An 18200-nucleotide genomic window follows, 5' to 3' on the forward strand; every position below is an offset into this window, starting at 1 on the left:
GGTCAGTTTCAAGCTCAAACTTGAGGCCAAATAAATACTGGTGCATTTTTTACCCCGTAAATGCACGCCAGAGCCTCTTTTTCAATCATGCTGTAGGCCCTTTCGGCCTTGGACAAACTCCTGGACGCATAAGCGACCGGTTGCAAAATCCCCGATTCGTTAGCCTGTTGTAACACACACCTGACCTCGTATGACGACGCATCGCAAGCTAGCACTAATCTTTTACAAGGGTTATACAGGGCAAGCAGTTTGTTTGAACACAACAGATTTCTGGCTTTCTTAAAGGCAGCCTCTTGTGAATTCCCCCATACCCAGTCATCTCCCTTGCGCAGTCGCGCGTGTAGGGGTTCTAGCAGGGTGCTTAACCCAGGTAGGAAATTACCGAAATAGTTAAGGAGTCCCAGGAACGGCCACAGCTCCATCACGTTCTGTGGTCTCAGCGTGTTCTTGATGGCCTCCGTCTTGGAGTCGGTGGATCTGATGCCATCTGCTGCGATTCTTCTTCCCAAGAACTCGAACTCCTGCGCCAGGAAAACACAATTCGAGCATTTCAACCTGAGCCCCACATGATCCAACCAACTAAGAACCTCTTCCTGGTTCTGCAAGTGTTCGATCGTGTCCCGATCTGTAACCAGTATGTCATCCTGGAAAACCATGGTGCGAGGAACCGACTTTAGCAGGCTCTCCATATTCCGTTGGAAGATTGCCGCGGCCAACCGAATCCCGAATGTCATGTTGGCGAGATCAGGTCCAGCTTGGTGAACGTCTTCCCTCCAGCAAAGGTCGCAAATAGGTCGTCTGCCTTGGGTAGCGGGTACTGGTCCTGTTATGTATGAATAAAGAGTCTGACCAGATACAGTGAGCTCAAAGTAAACTGTGACCTTAGTCTTTTATTACAGGTCTCCAGACTGACTCTCTAGCCTGTGAGGCCTCCTTAAGTACAGGTTCTCCCAAGGGATTGTGGCATCCCTTGGGACTCCAGGGGATGAGCCCTCTGGTAGTTAAACAAGGAATTTACATATATAACAACACTCCCCCCCCAAGTCAATAGTGTCATTATTTACAAGGTGAGTCGATCTGGGGCCTTTCTTTCCCTGGTTGATCATCTCGGTGCAAATGCTGATTTTGGTGAGTCGTTTGTTGGGCCCTCGCTGGGCTGCTGTACAGCTGGCCTTGCTGGGCTGCCTGGTGTGGTGAGTCCTGCTGGGCTGGTGCGGGTGATGGTTCTGCTTCGTGGTCAACCGCTATGTCGGTTGCCACTGGTGTGTGTGTTGGGGTGTCAAAAAAGGTAGGGTCTAATGTGGATTGCTCTGGATAGTCCGTGAATCCGAGTTTAAGTTTGGTTTGGTCCAAGTGTTTCCTGTAGATGAGTCTATTTGAAAGTTTGACCCGAAACACCCTCCTCCTCTCTTTGGCCACGACAGTGCCGGGAAGTCACTTGGGACCTTGTCCATTGTTCAACACAAATACAGGATCATTAATCTCAATTTCGCGTGACACATTTGCGCTATCATGATATGTACTTTGTTGAAGCCTCCTGCTCTCTACCTGTTCGTGTAGATCAGGGTGGACTAATGAAAGCCTTGTCTTAAGTGCCTTTTTCATGAGCAGTTCAGCGGGTGGAATCCCAGTGAGTGAGTGGGGTCTTGTGCGGTAGCTAAGCAGGATTCAGGATAGGCGAGTCTGCAGTGAGCCTTCAGTTACCCTCTTCAAGCTCTGCTTGATTGTTTTCACTGCTCTCTCTGCCTGACCATTGGATGCTGGTTTGAACGGGGCAGATGTAACATGTTTGATCCCATTGCGGGTCATGAACTCTTTGAACTCGGCACTGGTGAAGCACGGCCCGTTGTCACTCACAAGGACATCAGGCAGGCCGTGCGTGGCAAACATGTCCCGCAGGCTTTCAGTGATGGCAGCGGACGTGCTTGCCGACATTATCTCACATTCAATCCATTTGGAGTACGCATCTACAACCACTAGGAACATTTTACCCAACAACGGGCCTACATAGTCGACATGGACCCTGGACCACAGTTTGCAGGACCAAGACTATAAACTTAGTGGCGCCTCCCTGGGTGCATTTTGAATGGTGGCAGATTCGGAAAAGGGGAGGTGCAATGGGTGTCATGGTACATCAGTCATTGAAAGTTGGCATGCAGGTACAGCAGGCGGTGAAAAAGGCAAATGGTAGGTTGGCCTTTATAGCTAGGGGATTTGAGTATAGGAGCAGGAAGGTCTTACTGCAATTGTACAGGGCCTTTGTGAGGCCTCACCTGGAATATTGTGTTCAGTTTTGGTCTCCTAATCTGAGGAAGGACATTCTTGCTATTGAGGGAGTGCAGCGAAGGTTCACCAGACTGATTCCCGGAATGGCTGGACTGACATATGAGGAGAGACTGGATCGACTGGGCCTGTATTCACTGGAATTTAGAAGGATGAGAGGGGATCTGATAGAAACATATAAAATTCTGATGGGACTGGATAGGTTAGATGCAGAAAGAATGCTCCCGATGCTGGGGAAGTTCAGAACCAGTAGACATAGTCTAAGGATAATGGGTAAGCCATTTAGGACTGAGATAAGGAGAAACTTCTTCACTCAGAGAGTTGTTAACCTGTGGAATTCCCAACCGCAGAGAGTTGTTGATGCCAGTTCATTGGATATATTCAAGAGGGAGTTAGATATGGCCCTTACGGCTAAAGGGATCAAGGGGTATGGAGAGAAAGCAGGTAAGGGGTACTGAGGTGAATGATTAGCCATGATCTTATTGAATGGTGGTGCAGGCTCGAAGGGCCGAATGGCCTACTCCTGCACCTATTTTCTATGTTTCTATGCTTCTATGCATTGCTTAACTGTGAACATGTGTTACATTTGTGCACACAGGACTCGACACACGGCATCGATACCGGGCCACCACACGTGGGATCTGGCTATCGCTTTCATCATTACAATGCCTGGGTGGGTACTGTGGAGATCACTAATGACAGTGGCCCTGCCCTTTTTTGGTACCACTACCCGATTACCCCATAGGAGGCAGTCTGCCTGTATAGACATTTCATTTTTGCGCGATTGGTACGGCTTTATTTCTTTCTGCATTTCTAATGGGACACTGGACCAGCTCCCGTGAAGCACACAGTTTTTTTACTAAGGACAGTAAGGGGTCCTGGCTCGTCCAGGTTCTAAACTGTCGGGCTGTGACGGTGATTGCTCACTCTTGAATGCTTCCATTAACATGACTAAATCTGCAGGCTGTGCCATTTCCACCCCCGTGGTGGGCAATGGCAGCCTACTGAGAGCATCAGTTTTCTGTGCCTGGCCTGTGGCGGATGGCGTAGTTGTATGTGGACAATGTGAGCGCCCATCTCTGGATGCAGGCCGATGCATTCGTATTTCTCCCCTTACTTTCAGAAAAGAGGGATATCAGTGGCTTATGGTCAGTTTCCAATTCAAATTTGAGCCCAAACAGATATTAATGCATTTTCTTTACCCCATAGACACACGCTAACGCTTCTTTTTCAATCATGCTGTAGGCTCTCTCAGCTTTAAACAGACTTCTGGATGCATAAGCAACTGGTTGCAATTTCCCAGATTCATTAGCTTGTTGCAATACACACCCGACACCGTATGACGACGCATCACATGCTAGTACCAAATGCTTACATAGATCATACAACACAAGCAATTTGTTTGAACATAGCAGTTTTGTAGCTTTTACAAAGGCATTTTCTTGGCTTTTACCCCATATTCATTCGTCTCCTTTATGCAGTAAGGTGTGCAGTGGTTCTAACAGTGTGCTGAGACCAGGTAAGAAGTTACCAAAGTAGTTCAGGAGTCCTGGAAACAATTGCAGCTCTGTCATGTTCTGTGGCCTCGGTGTGTTCTCGATTACCTCCGTCTTTGAATCGGTGGGTCTGATGTTGTCCGCCGCGATTCTTCTCCCCAGGAACTCCACTTTAGGCGCCAGGAAAACGCACTTTGAGCATTTTAACCTGAGCCCCATGCAATTGAGCCAACTAAGAACCTCCTCCAGGTTCTGCAGATGCTCGACTATGTCCCGACCTGTAACCAAGATGTCGTCCTAGAAGACCACGGTGCGTGGGACCGACTTCAGTAAGCTTTCCATATTTCTCTGGAATATCGCTGCGGCCGATTGAAGCCCAAACGGGCCTCTGTTGTAAATGAAAAGACCTTTGTGCGTGTTGATGCAGGTGAGGCCCTTCGATGATTTCTCCAGCTCCTGCCTCATGTAGGCCGAGGTCAAGTCCAGCTTTTCCTCTCGCCAGCGTCACAAAAAGGTTGTCTGCCTTTGGTAGTGGGTATTGATCCTGCAGGGAGAAATGATTGATAGTTACTTTGTAATCACCACAGGTTCTGATGGTGCTGTCTCCCTTGAGGGCTGAAAAAATCGGACTGACCCACCCGTTGAATTCGATTGGCGAAATGATGCCCTCTTGTTGCAGTCGGTCCAGCTCGATCTCCACCCTCTCTCTCATCATGTACTGTACTGCTCTCGCCTTGTGATGGATGCGTCGCACCCCTGAAATTAGGTGGATCTGCAGTTTTACTCCTTGAAACTTCCCGATGCCTGATTCGAACAGTGAGGGGAACTTGTTGAGCACCTGGGCACATGAAGCGTTGTCAATGGATGAGGGCGCTCAGATGTCATCCCAATTCCAGCGTATCTCACCCAGCCAGCTCCTGCCGAGCAGTGGGGGCCATCGCCAGGTACCACCCAGAGTGGTAACTTGTGCACTGCTCCATCGTAGGAGACCTTTACAGTGGCACTGCCGATTACGGGAATCAATTCCTTCGTGTAAGTTCTCAGTTTAGTGCGAATGGGAGTCAGGACTGGCCTTGAGGCCACAATTTATTGAAAGTCTTTTTGCTCATAATGGAATGGCTTACGCCCGTGGCTAGCTCCATTGACACCGGGAGTCCATTTAATTCAACTATCAGCATTATCGGGGTACACTTTGTGGTAAATGTGTGCACCCCATATACCTCTGCCACCTCGGTCTGAGGCTTTGGTACATCGTGATCTGCCGTGGATCTGTCCTCCTCTGCAACATGTTTGCAGGTTTAACAGGATTTGCAGCTCACCTGCACGTACGGTGGAGATGCCCCATTGTTCCACAGCCCTTGCAAACGTATCCTTTGAAGTGGCATGAATGGAAATGATGATCACCCCAGCAGCGCTAACAAGGTGTTATGGCCTTGCATTCATCACCCTTGATGGTGGACTCAGACATCTGCGGACGTGCAGTTGCAGGCATGTGAGGCCTGCCCTGTACGTTACGATTCGAAAACAACATTACTTTGTTTACAGTACTTGTAGCAGCACTCATGTGCTGAGAGATTTGCTTCGTATTGTCACGGTGGCGATGAATGCCTGGGCTATCGCTATGGCTTTACTCAAGGTTGGGGTCTCTACAGTCAAAAGTTTGCGAAGTATTACTTCATGGCCAATGCCAAGTACAAAGAAGTCCCTGAGCATGTGCTCCCAATGTCCTTCAAATTTGCAATGTCCTGCAAGGCGTCTTAGCTCGGCGACATAGCTCGCCACTTCCTGGCCTTCAGACCTCTTGTACGTGCAGAACTGGTACCTCACCATCAGAACGCTTTCCTTCGGGTTAAGATACTCCTGGACTAGTGTGCACAAATCATCATACAATTTCTCTGTGGGTTTCGCTGGAGCAAGCAGATTCTTCATGAGGCCATACGTTGGTGCCCCGCAAACAGTCAGGAGAATCGCCCTTCGTTTGCCAGCGTTCGCTTCTCCTTCCAGCTCATGGGCCACGAAGTATTGGTCGAGTTGCTCCACGAAGATTTCTCAATCATCTCCATCCGAAAATTTCTCTAGGATGCCCACTGTTCTCTGCATCGTTGCAGTGGGGTTCGTCATCTGTATCTCGTCGCCAGTTGTTATGTATGAATAAAGAGTCTGACCAGATACTGTAAGTTCAAAGTAAAGTATGACCGTAGTCTTTTATTACAGGTCTCCAGAGTGTCTCTCCAGCCTGTGAGGCCTCCTTAAGTACAGGTGCTCCCAAGGGATTGTGGGATCCCTTGGGACTCCAGGGGATGAGCCCTCTGGTGGTTAAACAAGGTATTTACAGGCTTACATATATAATAGGTCCTGTAGCAAAAAACGGTTAATCGTTACTTTATAGTCCCCACAAATTCTGACCGTGCCGTCCTCTTTAAGTACCAGGACAATCGGACTGGCCCATTCATTGAATTCCACCGGCGCGATGATGCCTTCTCGTTGCAGCCTGTCCAGCTCAATTTCCACTTTCTCACGCATCATATATGGTACCGCCCATGCCTTGTGGTGGATGGGTCGTGTACCGGGAACCAAATAGATCTGCACTTTCGACCCCGAGAAGCTTCCAATGCCTGGCTTGAACAACGATGGAAACTTGCTCAGAATCTGGGCACATGAGGCGTAATCGATGGACGAGAGCGCTTGGATGTCGTCCCAGTTCCAGCGGATTTTTCCCAGCCAGCTTCTGCCAAACAATGTAGGGCCATCCACTGGCACAATCCACAGCGGGAGTTCATGTACTGCTCCATCATAGGAGACTGACTTCTGCACGGCCAATTACAGGGATTAGTTGCTTTGTGTAAGTCCTTAGTTTGGTGTGAATGGGGCTGAGCTTGGGCCTGTGTGTCTTGTTGCACCACAGCCTGTCGAAGGTCTTTTTACTCATTATGGACTGACTCGCACCCGTGTCCAGTTCCATCGATACTGGAATTCCATTTAGTTCAACTTTCAACATTATTGGTGGACATTTCGTGGTGAATATGTGAACCCCGTAGACTTCTGCCTCCTCGGTACGAGTCTCCAATTCAGCCTGATCCACAGTGGATCGATCTTCCTCTGCAATGTGGTGGTTTGCAGGGTTTGCAGGGTTTGCAGCTCACCTGCACATTTGCTGGAGGTGTCCCATTGTTCTGCAACCATTGCGCACATAGTGCTTGAAGCGGCATTGATGGGGCCGATGATCACAGCACCAACAATGTGTTAACTACCTCGCACAATCAATTGATGGCATACTCTGGGTCATCTGAGGTTGGGCAGCAGCAGCCGGTGTGTACATTCTGCTTTGTATATTCCTGCTTGAAAACGACGTTACTTTGTTCACAGTACTGGCCGAAACTTCTTTGCTCTGCGAAATCTGTTTGGTGTTGTCGCTGATGGACATAAATGCCTGGGCTATCGTTATGGTTTTACTTAGATTCGGAGTTTCAACGGTTAACAGTTTGCAAAGGATTGCCTCATGGCCAATGCCCAGTACAAAAAAGTCTCTAAGCATTTGTTCTAGGAATCCCTCAAATTCACAATGTCCTCCAATGTGCCTTAGTTCGGCGACATAGCTCGCCACTTCCTGGCCCTCTGACCGTTGACATGTGTAGTACCGATATCCCGCCATCAAAACGTTTTCCTTCGGATTTAGGTGTTCACGGACCAGCATACACAATTCTTCATAGGATTTAGCTGTTGGTTTTGCCGGAGCTAGGAGATTCTTCATGAGGCCATAGGTTGTTGCCCCACAGACAGTTAGGAGGATCGCCCTTCGTTTGGCAGCGTTCTCGTCCCCTTCCAGCTCGTTGGCCACAAAGTATTGGTCGAGTCTCTCCACGAAGGCTTCCCAATTGTCCCCTTCTGAAAACTTCTCCAGTTTAGCAACTGTTCTTTGCATTTTCGCGTGGTTGTTCGTTACCTCATCGGCAATTGATAAGCTCATAATAAAGGATGAAACTGACTACTGTGTACAATGAGCAAGTGTGACCTTAGCTCCTTTAATGAGACTCCAGAGTGCAGGTACCTCATGGGTGGCCTGCTTATATACCGTGCTCCCAAGGGATGCTGGGATCCCTAGGGACTCCAACAGGTAGGTCCTCTGGTGATAGTGTAATACAGGTTGGAAGGGGTTAAATATAACACTACTGATTTCATTGCAAGTTCTTGGTATGAACAGCATGGCAGACCCTACTGAGATAGATGGGTGGGCATGTCATTAATAATCTGTATTGTTACATTTTTTTCTAAATTTACATATTACTTTTTTTTTCAAACATGCTAGATGTTTGGGCGAGACATTAGATTGTCCTAACCAAATTCATCCATATTGGCCATTCCTTTCAACAACATTCGGAATATCATTTTATAGATATTTATCTTTGGGGGTTTCTCTGTCATATTTGGGGGTTTCTCTGGCTAATATATTTATGACCCATCTATACCAGGATGATTTGAGGTTCAGTCTCTTGTCTGAGAGCAAAGAAGCCCTGAGGAAATTCCTAGTGTTACACTTTTCAGATTTAACCAATAAAGTGCCACCAAATAAAACATTTGTGGGGAGGGTGGGGGAGAATTCATTATCACCTCTTTTGGGGGCAATAACAGTTGGAAGGCACGAGGCACAGAATTTTTGCCTCTCTCAAAAAATACGGCTCACCTCCCCCAGAAGGAAGCGGAGCGCGAAATCAATTGCTCCACTTCCTTCTTGGAACGCTAACGGGACGGACGGCTCAGCAGCGCGCACACTGGGCCGGGCAGCACTGCCGTGTTCAAGGGGCCCTTCCCTCACTTAGGGTTAGGGTTAGGGTTAGGGCTGCCGACTTTGCAAGGGGAAAAGGGACTACAATGGAGCGGGGGTGCTGCGCGATCAGCCCAGCACTCAAGCAGAGCGCCAGGCTAAGCGATCGCAACCACGACCCCGCAAAGAAACCGGAGCAGCAACGCAAGGTAAGTTTTTCTTTAAGTTTCCATCAGTCACCTCGCCTTTAATTATTGCCCTGGTAGCGGCTAGCCGCCCGATCGACGACTCCCGGTATTTTCGCCCACCTCTGCAGCAGAGGGCGAAAGTGAATTTCAGGGCCGGGGCGCTAATGGGGCAATGCATGCGGCGATGGCATCATGATCTCTGGGCGCAGGACATCGGAGCGCAAAGCAGTAGCGCCGCCGCTAAACTTCCGCCCAATATGTCGGGAGTCGTTAACAGCGCTGTGCCCGGTTGGTAACTCATTTGCACCCCGTTAGCGGGAGGAGCAAGCGCATTGAATTTCTACCCCTTGGTGCTGATTTCTATTGCTGAAATCAGAAACCCTGAGTATCACTAAAAGCTGCCAGTGAGAATGTTATAGTTGCTTAAGACACTTTTATATTGCAGTGCTGGTTTTGGAAGAGTAGCGCTAGCTTGCCCTCTTGGCACTAATCCACCCAGCTTGTATTTTCACCAGGCAGAAGTAGAAACACCAAATCTAGCAACAGCCTATTAGACCCATAAAAGGTGCGTCACCTCTGTTGGTGGAGCAAGGTGCATCAGGCAGTTTATATTTCAGCAGCAAAGGGAGAGAAAACCACACTATTTGCTGTTGACTGCAGGCTTTATACGTGAAAGCCCATTTACAGTATTGATGGTTGTTACATCGTTGCTGGTTGTCTCTCCTAACAGCATTTAGTGCAGGTATTTAATCATTCCCAGTGCACATGCCACACAAGTACTGTAGAGACTAATTCCTTGCAGCTTAAAATGCTCCAATTTTATTTTGATCTTTTATACGCCCAAGTCAATTAAAATCGTCAATAAAAAAATAGTACAGTGAAAAGTGAAAATAGCAAAGAATAAGCATTAGAAAATGTGAAAATAAACACAAAAAATACAGATATCCGGAGTACGCACAAAATACACAGCTGAATTTAAACATGAATTACTCTTTAGGAATTCAATGTATTGCAAGCACTCAATGGTTTGTATCGATCCTCACATTCACAATTACCAGTACCATTATCACTTTTGCAACTGTTTCAGAAGTTGAAGCAGTAATGAAAGGAGAAAGTTATGACAGAGATTAGTACTATGAATAGTAAATGCTTACATTATGATGATTTGCTTACTTGTTATGTGGGCTACTTGAAAACTGAGAACGGTGATATTGTGCATGAAAATAAGGAAATGGTGGACATGTTGAATAATTAATTTGCGTCAGTATTCACAGTAAAGGAAGGAAGATAGCAAGCCTGACATCCCAAGGAAACTAATGTTGAATCAGGATGGGGACTCACCAAAATTAACATAAGCAAATAACAGAAATGAGGAAAATAATGGCACTCAAGTGTGACAAATCCCCAGGTCCAAATGGTTTCCATCCCAGGGTTTTAAAGGAAGTGATCTTAGACCTGGCCTGGAGGTGGCGTCTGCAAACATTCTGAGGCTGAACTCCAGGATATAGTCAATGTTTTCACCGAGGCATATGAAAGCATGGGCCTTACACTTAACATCCGTAAGACAAAGGTCCTCCACCAGCCTGTCCTCGCCGCACAGCACTGCCCCCCAGTCATCAAGATTCATGGTGCAGCCCTCGACAACGTGGACCATTTCCCATATCTCGGGAGCCTCTTATCAATAAAGGCAGACATTGATGCGGGGATTCAACATCGCCTCTAGTGCGCCAGTGCAGCCTTCGGCCGTCTGAGGAAAAGAGTGTTCGAAGACCAGGCCCTCAAATCTACCACCAAGCTCATGGTCTACAGGGCTGTAGTGATACCCGCCCTCCTGTATGGATCAGAGACATGGACAATGTAAAGAAGGCACCTCAAGTCACTGGAGATGTATTACCAATGATGTCTCCGCAAGATCCTGCAAATCCCCTGGGAGGACAGGCGTATCAAAATCAGTTCCTCGTCCAGGCTAACATCCCAAGCATTGAAGCACTGACCACATTCGATCAGCTTCGCTAGGCAAGCCACATAGTTCGCATGCCAGACACGAGACTCCCTAAGCAAATGCTCTATGCGAAGCTCCTTCACGGCAAACGAGCCAAAGATGGGCAGCGGAAATGCTACAAGGACACCCTCAAAGCCTCCCTGGTAAAGTGCGACATCACCACTGACACCTGGGAGTCCCTGGCCGAAGACCGCCCGAGGTGGAGAAAGTGCATTCGGGAGGGCATTGAGCTCTTCGAGTCTCAACGCTGAGAGCGTGAAGAGGTCAGGCGCAGGCAGCGGAAGGAGCACACGGCAAACCAGCCCCACCCATCCCTTCCCTCGACAAATGTCTGTCCCACCTGTGACGGGGTCTGTGGCTCTTGCATTGGACTGTTCAGCCACCAAAGAACTCACTTTAGGAGTGGAAGCAAGTCCTCCTCGATTCCGAGGGACTGCCTATGATGATGATGATTAAAGGAAGTAGTTGAGCACATTGCAGATGCCCAAACTATAATCGTCCAAAGTTCTCTCGATTCAGGAAGTGTTCCTTTAGATTGGAAAATTTCACTTTTCACTCTGCTATTTAAGAAAGGTGAGAGAGGGAAACCAGGGAATTATAGACTAGTTAGCCTAACATCAGTTGTCGGGAAAATACTAGAGTCTATAACTAACTGAACTATAAGTGACTGAACACCGTGAAAATTTTCAGCTGATCAGAGAAAGTCAGCACAGTTGGGGTCTCAACTATTCACAATATTTATTAACAACTTATATGATGGCATAGAAAGCCACATATACAAATTTTCCGATCACACAAAGGTAGGTGACATTGTAAGCAGTGTAGATAGAAGCATAACTTTACAAAGATATATTAATAGATTAAGTGAATGAGCAAAACTGTGGCAAATGGATGTCAATGTAGGCAATTGTGAGGTCATTCACATGATAATTTTTAAGCAATCTGTACTGATTACTTTCAAGGTCTTAGCAAACAATGTTAAAAAAACAGACATGCCCATGTTACCCCAGCATGTCTTCCAACCAGCATCTTAAATGAAACTAAAAGCTCTAAATTCATTTTTGAGCACTAAATTGGGCCAAAGGTCACAGAAAACACAGCTGTCTTGCAAACGTTGAACATAGTGAAAGACTCCCGGTAGAAAAAACATGTACCTGAATGGTAAGCTTCCTTTATTTCTTTTAATTGTTGGTTGGTTCTTGAAGCGAGAATTTCAATCAGCAAATTTTCATTCGTGCCAGGTCCCTAAAGAGATTAAATTAAAGGAAATTTCAGCACAAAAGTTGTGTTAAAGTAAGATTTATTTCTATTTCTGAATGTCCTTTCCCCATTGTTCCCACTCTGTGGATGAGAAAGTTTACAAGAGTCTGCAGAATGTTCCACTGTTGTGTAATCTTGTCTGAAAGACTGACTGGAGCAGGCAGAAATCCAAGCAGTAATACTAGACGACTGTTATGTACCCTTCTCCTCGGGAGTAGCAATCCATTTTTATTTTGATTTCTTATGACCAATGCAATTCAGGTGGTCAAATAATAAAACTAAAATTAAATTGCATTGGAGGGGTGGGGGTGGGAGTACCGATTATTCAGTGGGTCAGCACAATGTGCTTTGATGGGGAGGGTTCAAATCCAACTCGGACTGATGCGTTGAGATGAAATTTTAAAAAGCAATACGTTTTAAATAACAATCAAAAAATGGTGGAAACGAGAACTTCATTATGTAACAAAATGTAAAAAATATATGTAGCAAGAATGTTTAGGCTGGAGCTCAAGCTAGCAGATATAGAAAGAGTGAATATGGGCATGGGCTTTTTCCGTGAGGATATGGAGAAAGACATGGAGGCAAATTTACCAGTTCTTATTCTTGTGCATATTGGATTGTCTGAATGTAGTGCATAGAAAAATAAGGCAAGCAGGATTGCATGCCCCAATGTAGCCCACCCAATTTTCTGTCCATTTAACAGACAAAACTATTGGGCAGGCTCCCTTTTTATTAAGATTGTTCTTAGGATGCAGTGAACACTGGCAAAGCTGTATTTATTGCCCATTCCTAGCTGCCTTGAGGGCATAGTTAACCAGATAATGTGGGACTGGAGTAACATGTCAGGTCCCTTCTCTGTAGAACATTTCTAAACCAGTTGGGTTTTTAATGCTAATCCAGCAGTTTTTATGGTCATTTGTATCTGGCCACAAATAACCAGTATTCAATTTTACAATATACTAGGATAGAATTTTAACTCACAACTTCCAGGTTGCTAGTCCTGTACTATAATCACTAGGCTTCTGTACACTATGGGCATACAATACTCCCTGACTAATTTTCTTCTATGTGCTGTGCACAAGCGATCCGATATGCCCAAGAATAGGAAAATCTGCCGCATTTTGTTTGTTTTTAGATTCAGATATGTTGAGACATTCAGACAATGTGTGAATCTCTTGTCTAACTTGGTCACATACATTTGGTTTCCATTCATCAAAAATGGCAGCCCTAGCGTGGTCCGCCTTCGTGCAGCTCAGCACTCCACCTTGGGTGCCGGGCTGCTGGCCTGGTCGCACACTACCCTGGTGGCTCAATGGCGGCCATTAGAGGCCATGCAGAGTGCGCAGTGGCCCTCCCAGTTAAGCGAAGGGGCGGGTGTTGAACCGCTTCAGCATCACGCACAGCATCCGCATAGCACTTGACTCCCCGCTACAGTAGCACCCCGGTTATTGCCCCAAAGGAAGTGGAGCGCCGCTTCCATTTAGGAGCGGTAAGGGCAATTCTGCGGCGGGGGCAGGACTTTTGCACCGAGTGCTAAAAGTCCCGGCCCTGGAAGGTTACCATCCCCAATCGGGCAATTTCACCCCAAAAGAGTCTAAGATGGGTTTTTCGCAAAGCTAATGGTGGAACGGGACAACTCGGCCATTTTTAAAGGGACTTAAAGAAAAGTGTTCATGTGTCTGTTGAACCGATGGAAAGGCTTTGGATTAAATTTTGGTGATTTTTTGGTGTCTGAAGGAGTGCTTTTAGCAGCACTGTTGAAGAAATCACCTACTGAAATCAGTGAGTGCTGCTTTTCACTGCTAAACTTCCAGAACTGGTGCTGCATAGGTGCATGCAAACTAAGGACTGTGTGTTTTGAAAAATCAGAGTGTCAATTCAATACAGCAATGGAACAAAGTCCACTAAGAACAAAGAAGTTCTTGCATGAGGAAGATATTAGTCAACGTCATTGAGCAGAGATGGCAGGAGCTCGATACCAGCAACAGAGGCTGCATAAAAGTGCCACCCAAAGAAATGAAGAAACGCTGGAACCAAGTTGCAGAAGATTACTGCGCAGTGGTGCATACCAGGAGATCTGGAAGCCAGTGTAAAAAGAAATGGCATGATCTTGGTCAAGTAGTTAGTGTAAGTAATATTTTCCATTTTTAATGTAATCGTAATTGTAATGTGACTATCTGTATGTCCCACCCTGCAGAAAGATGCACTCTGTAAAAAGTTATATTTTACTCTTTGCAGAAGAAATTGACCCACAACAAAAGGGAAGCAACTCGAACAGGAGGAGGCCCGCCCAATCTGCATCTACTGACACCCTTGGAACAGAGGGTAGCTGCTATGATGAGTCGTACATGGAGAAAAACAATCAGTACAGCACAAGCTGGGCTCGCACGCGAGGGAGAGGGTAAGTCCTGAAAATGCATCGTGGCCCTTTAAATCAACCTGCTGCCTGGCCTGCTATGTGTGAGAGTACTCATACCACCCATCCTGCCCCCTCCTTTGCTGTTAAACATTTGACTGTTCTGATGTATTTTGCAGAACATGATGATGATGATGATGATGATGATGCTAACCCTGAGGATCCTGAAGATACAGAACAAGAACCAGTACAACCAGATGCGGACGATCCAGACTGGATGCTGGCGGCGATGACTGAAATGTCTACAGGGGAGAGCTTCCAAACTAATGTTTATGAGCCCCCATTAAGGGGCATCAGAGTTTCAACCCTTTGCATAGGTTCTGGTTCCACCTTCCATGGTTTTGATTCCGATATTGCGGGTCCCAGTGATGCTGCTGGTGCAATGCAGCAGTTTACAGCCAGTGCACCACCGTCCGAGCCTGCGCCTCCCACTCGCATAGGTTCTGGTTCCACCTTCCATGGTTTTGATTCCAACGTTGCGGGTCCCAGTGGTGCTGGTGATGTCATAGAGCAATTTACACCCATTCACCCACCATCCCAGCCCATGGCTCGCACTCGAGTGCTGTCGTCTGGAACACCGAGCGCCCCACCGTCCCAGCCTGTGCCTCCCTCTCTAGTACTGCCATCTGGAACACCGAGTGTCACGTATCTCACACTACTGTATATAACTGTATCTTACCATGCTATACATGACTGTAACTAGATATGGCCTATAACCACAAGCATACTTTACCACCCGGGGTGCACTTGCAGGAGACACTGCATACCTGTTCCAGAGCTGTGAAATAAAGGTGCAGGTCCAGAGTGACCTTGACTTCAGCATGTGCCTCGTGTAAGTCTGTACTGCAGGGTCAGGACTTTACAGTGGTGACGAGTTACAGGATCACAGAACCCACAGAATGGTTCCAATAGCTCAGATGAGAAATACAATGCTGGAGACAATAAGGAGGACTATATAGAAAGGCTCCAGCAAAGCTTTGTAACCAAAGACTGGTTGGTCGACGATAAGACAGACAAGAAAAGAGCCCATCTCTTGACCAGCTGTGGCTCGAAAACATACGCCTTAATGAAGGACCTGCTGGCACCTGAGTAACCAGCAAGCAAGTCGTTTGAGGATTGAGCACACTGGTGAGAGACCACCTGAAGCCAGCGAGCAGCCTACACATGGCCAGACACAGGTTTTACAGCTACAGATGCTGTGTGGGCCAGAGCATACCCGACTTTGTGGCGGAACTTCGGAGGCTGGCTAGTTTATGTGAGTTCTCCGATGAACTAAGGAGAGAAGTACTGAGAGACTTTTTTATTGAAGGAATAGGCCACGCAGGCATATTCCGAAAGCTTATAGAGACCAAGAACTTGATCCTAGAGGCAGCAGCGCTGGTCGCACAGACATTCTTAGCAGGAGAAGAAGAAACGAGGTTGATCTATACTGCGGGTACGACAACTAACGAAACATCGGAACAAGGGGTTCACAGCGTGAAACAAGCCGCTACCCCCACACACAGACAAAGGCAGGAGAGCAGGCCTTCAATAGCAGGCAGTGGCGCCAGAAGCCATTAAGGACCACATGAACGGCTGTTCACACCTCATCAACCCACAATGCGAGCAATCAACTACAGACTGAGAGAAGCTCAAGAGAGATCAGCCAGACGCAGCTCATCCTTCGGAAACAATGGAAGCATTCTGTTCTGGATATGTGGGGGAAGGCACTCAACAAGGGGGTGTCAATTTCAGCATGCTGTTTGCAGAAACTGCAACTATACAGGGCATCTGGCTCACATGTGCAGAAAAACAGCAGCTCGGCTGGTATACGAATCGGAAGGGTCAGAAAGCAGACCAGAAGACGGTGGGGACAGTGCCCGGGACGCCGGGGTACAGCAGGTCAACACGATCAATGTCCACTGTTCTTACAACAAGACGCCTCCAATAATGATGAGGGTCCGAATCAACGGGATACCCGTCAACATGGAACTGGACACGGGAGCTAGTCAATTTCTCATGAGCGTCCAACAATTTGAACAACTCTGGCCGCACCAAAGCAACAGACCAAAACTCGCAAGGATCGACAACAAACTAAGGACCTATACCAAGGAAATTGTCCCAGTCCTTGGCAGCGCCATGCTCTCAGTCACACACAAAGGGACGGTGAACCGACTTCCCCTGTGGATTGTCACTGGAGATCTCCCAGCACTGTTGGGGAGAAGCTGGCTGTCAAAACTAAATTGGAAATGGGATGATGTTCACGCCATGTCGTCAGAGGAACGGACCTCCTGCTCAACAGTTCTAAGTCGTTTTCAACATCTATTTCAGCCAGGTGTGGGCACCTTCAAAGGGGCTAAAGTAAAAATCTACATCACACAGGATGCCAGACCAGTCCATCACAAGGCTAGAGTTGTGCCTTATGTGATGAGGGAAAAGATTGAACACGAACTGGACCGGCTTCTGTGGGAAGGCATTATCTCACCCGTGGAATTCAGCGACTGGGCAAGTCCCATCGTCCCCGTCATGAAGCCTGATGGATCCGTACGAATCTGTGGGGATTACAAATCTACCATAAACAGAGTCTCCCTACAGGACCAATACCCGCTGCCCAGAGCGGAGGACCTATTTGCCACATTGGCTGGAGGAAAACTTTTCTCGAAACTAGATCTCACATCTGCGTATATGACGCAAGAACTGACCGAAGGGTCTAAGCTACTCACCACCATCAACACACATCGAGGCCTTTTCATGTACAATCAATGCCCATTCGGCATCAGGTCGGCAGCTGCTATATTCCAGCGCAACATGGAGAGTCTGCTCAAGTCCATCCTGGGGACGGTTGTGTTTCAAGATGACATACTAATCACGGGCAGGGACTCCGACTCCCATCTCCACAATTTGGAGGAAGTACTAAGTCGATTGGATCGGGTGGGCCTACGAGTCAAGAAATCCAAGTGTCTGTTTCTCGCGCCCAAGGTTGAATTTTTGGCAGAAGGATTGCCGCTGATGGAATCCGCCCAACAGAATCCAAAATCAAAGCAATTCGTCTGGCACCCAGGCCCCGGAATGTCTCGGAACTGCGCGCCTTTCTCGGGCTACTCAATTACTTTGGGAACTTTATGCAGAACTTGAGCACGCTGCTGGAGCCTCTCCACGTGCTACTCAGGAAGGGGTGCGATTGGTTTTGGGGGGACGTCCAAGAACGCGCCTTCAATAAGGCACGCATCCTTCTGTGTTCCAACAGTGTTTTAGCCTTTTTTGACCCAGGTAAAAAGCTAGTTCTTACATGTGATGCATCAGCGTATGGGGTCGGGTGCGTTTTACAGCATGTCAATGGTGCGAGTAAATTACAACCCATTGCTTATGCCTCCAGGTCACTTTCGCGGGCGGAGCGCGGGTACGGTATGGTTGAGAAGGAGGCGCTCGCGTGCGTGTACGGTGTCAAAAAGATGCACCAATACCTTTTCGGGGCCAAGTTCGCGTTAGATACTGACCACAAAACTCTCACGCCCCTAATATCCGAGTGCAAGGCAATAAACGGCAACGCCTCGGCGCGCATTCAGCAGTGGGCACTCATGCTGGCGTCCCACCGTCCCAGCCCATGCCTCCCTCTCTAGTACTGCCATCTGGAACACAGAGCGTCCCACCATCCCAGCCCGCGCCTCTCTCTCTAGTACTGCCGTCTGGAACACAGAGCGTCCCACCGTCCCAGCCCGCGCCTCACTGTGTAGTGGTGCCATTTGGAACACCGAGCGTCCCACTGTCCCTGCCCGCGCCTCCCAGTGGAGTGGTGCCACGAGGCAGACCCAGG

At 47.7% G+C, this 18200-nt stretch overlaps 1 protein-coding gene across 5 annotated transcripts in view; it reads right to left on the minus strand.

Moving 5' to 3' along the window:
- Nucleotides 1–18200, minus strand: part of anxa3a (annexin A3a) — a 111601-nt gene that overhangs the window by 42923 nt on the left and 50478 nt on the right. For all 5 annotated transcript variants that reach the window (XM_070863900.1, XM_070863903.1, XM_070863899.1 and 2 more), the window contains exon 7: nt 11886–11976. In XM_070863900.1, the coding sequence (XP_070720001.1) occupies nt 11886–11976 (91 nt within the window). The remainder of the gene's footprint in view (nt 1–11885; nt 11977–18200) is intronic.

Source organism: Pristiophorus japonicus, chromosome 2 (genome assembly GCF_044704955.1).
Source record: "Pristiophorus japonicus isolate sPriJap1 chromosome 2, sPriJap1.hap1, whole genome shotgun sequence".
Lineage (NCBI taxonomy): Eukaryota > Metazoa > Chordata > Chondrichthyes > Pristiophoridae > Pristiophorus > Pristiophorus japonicus.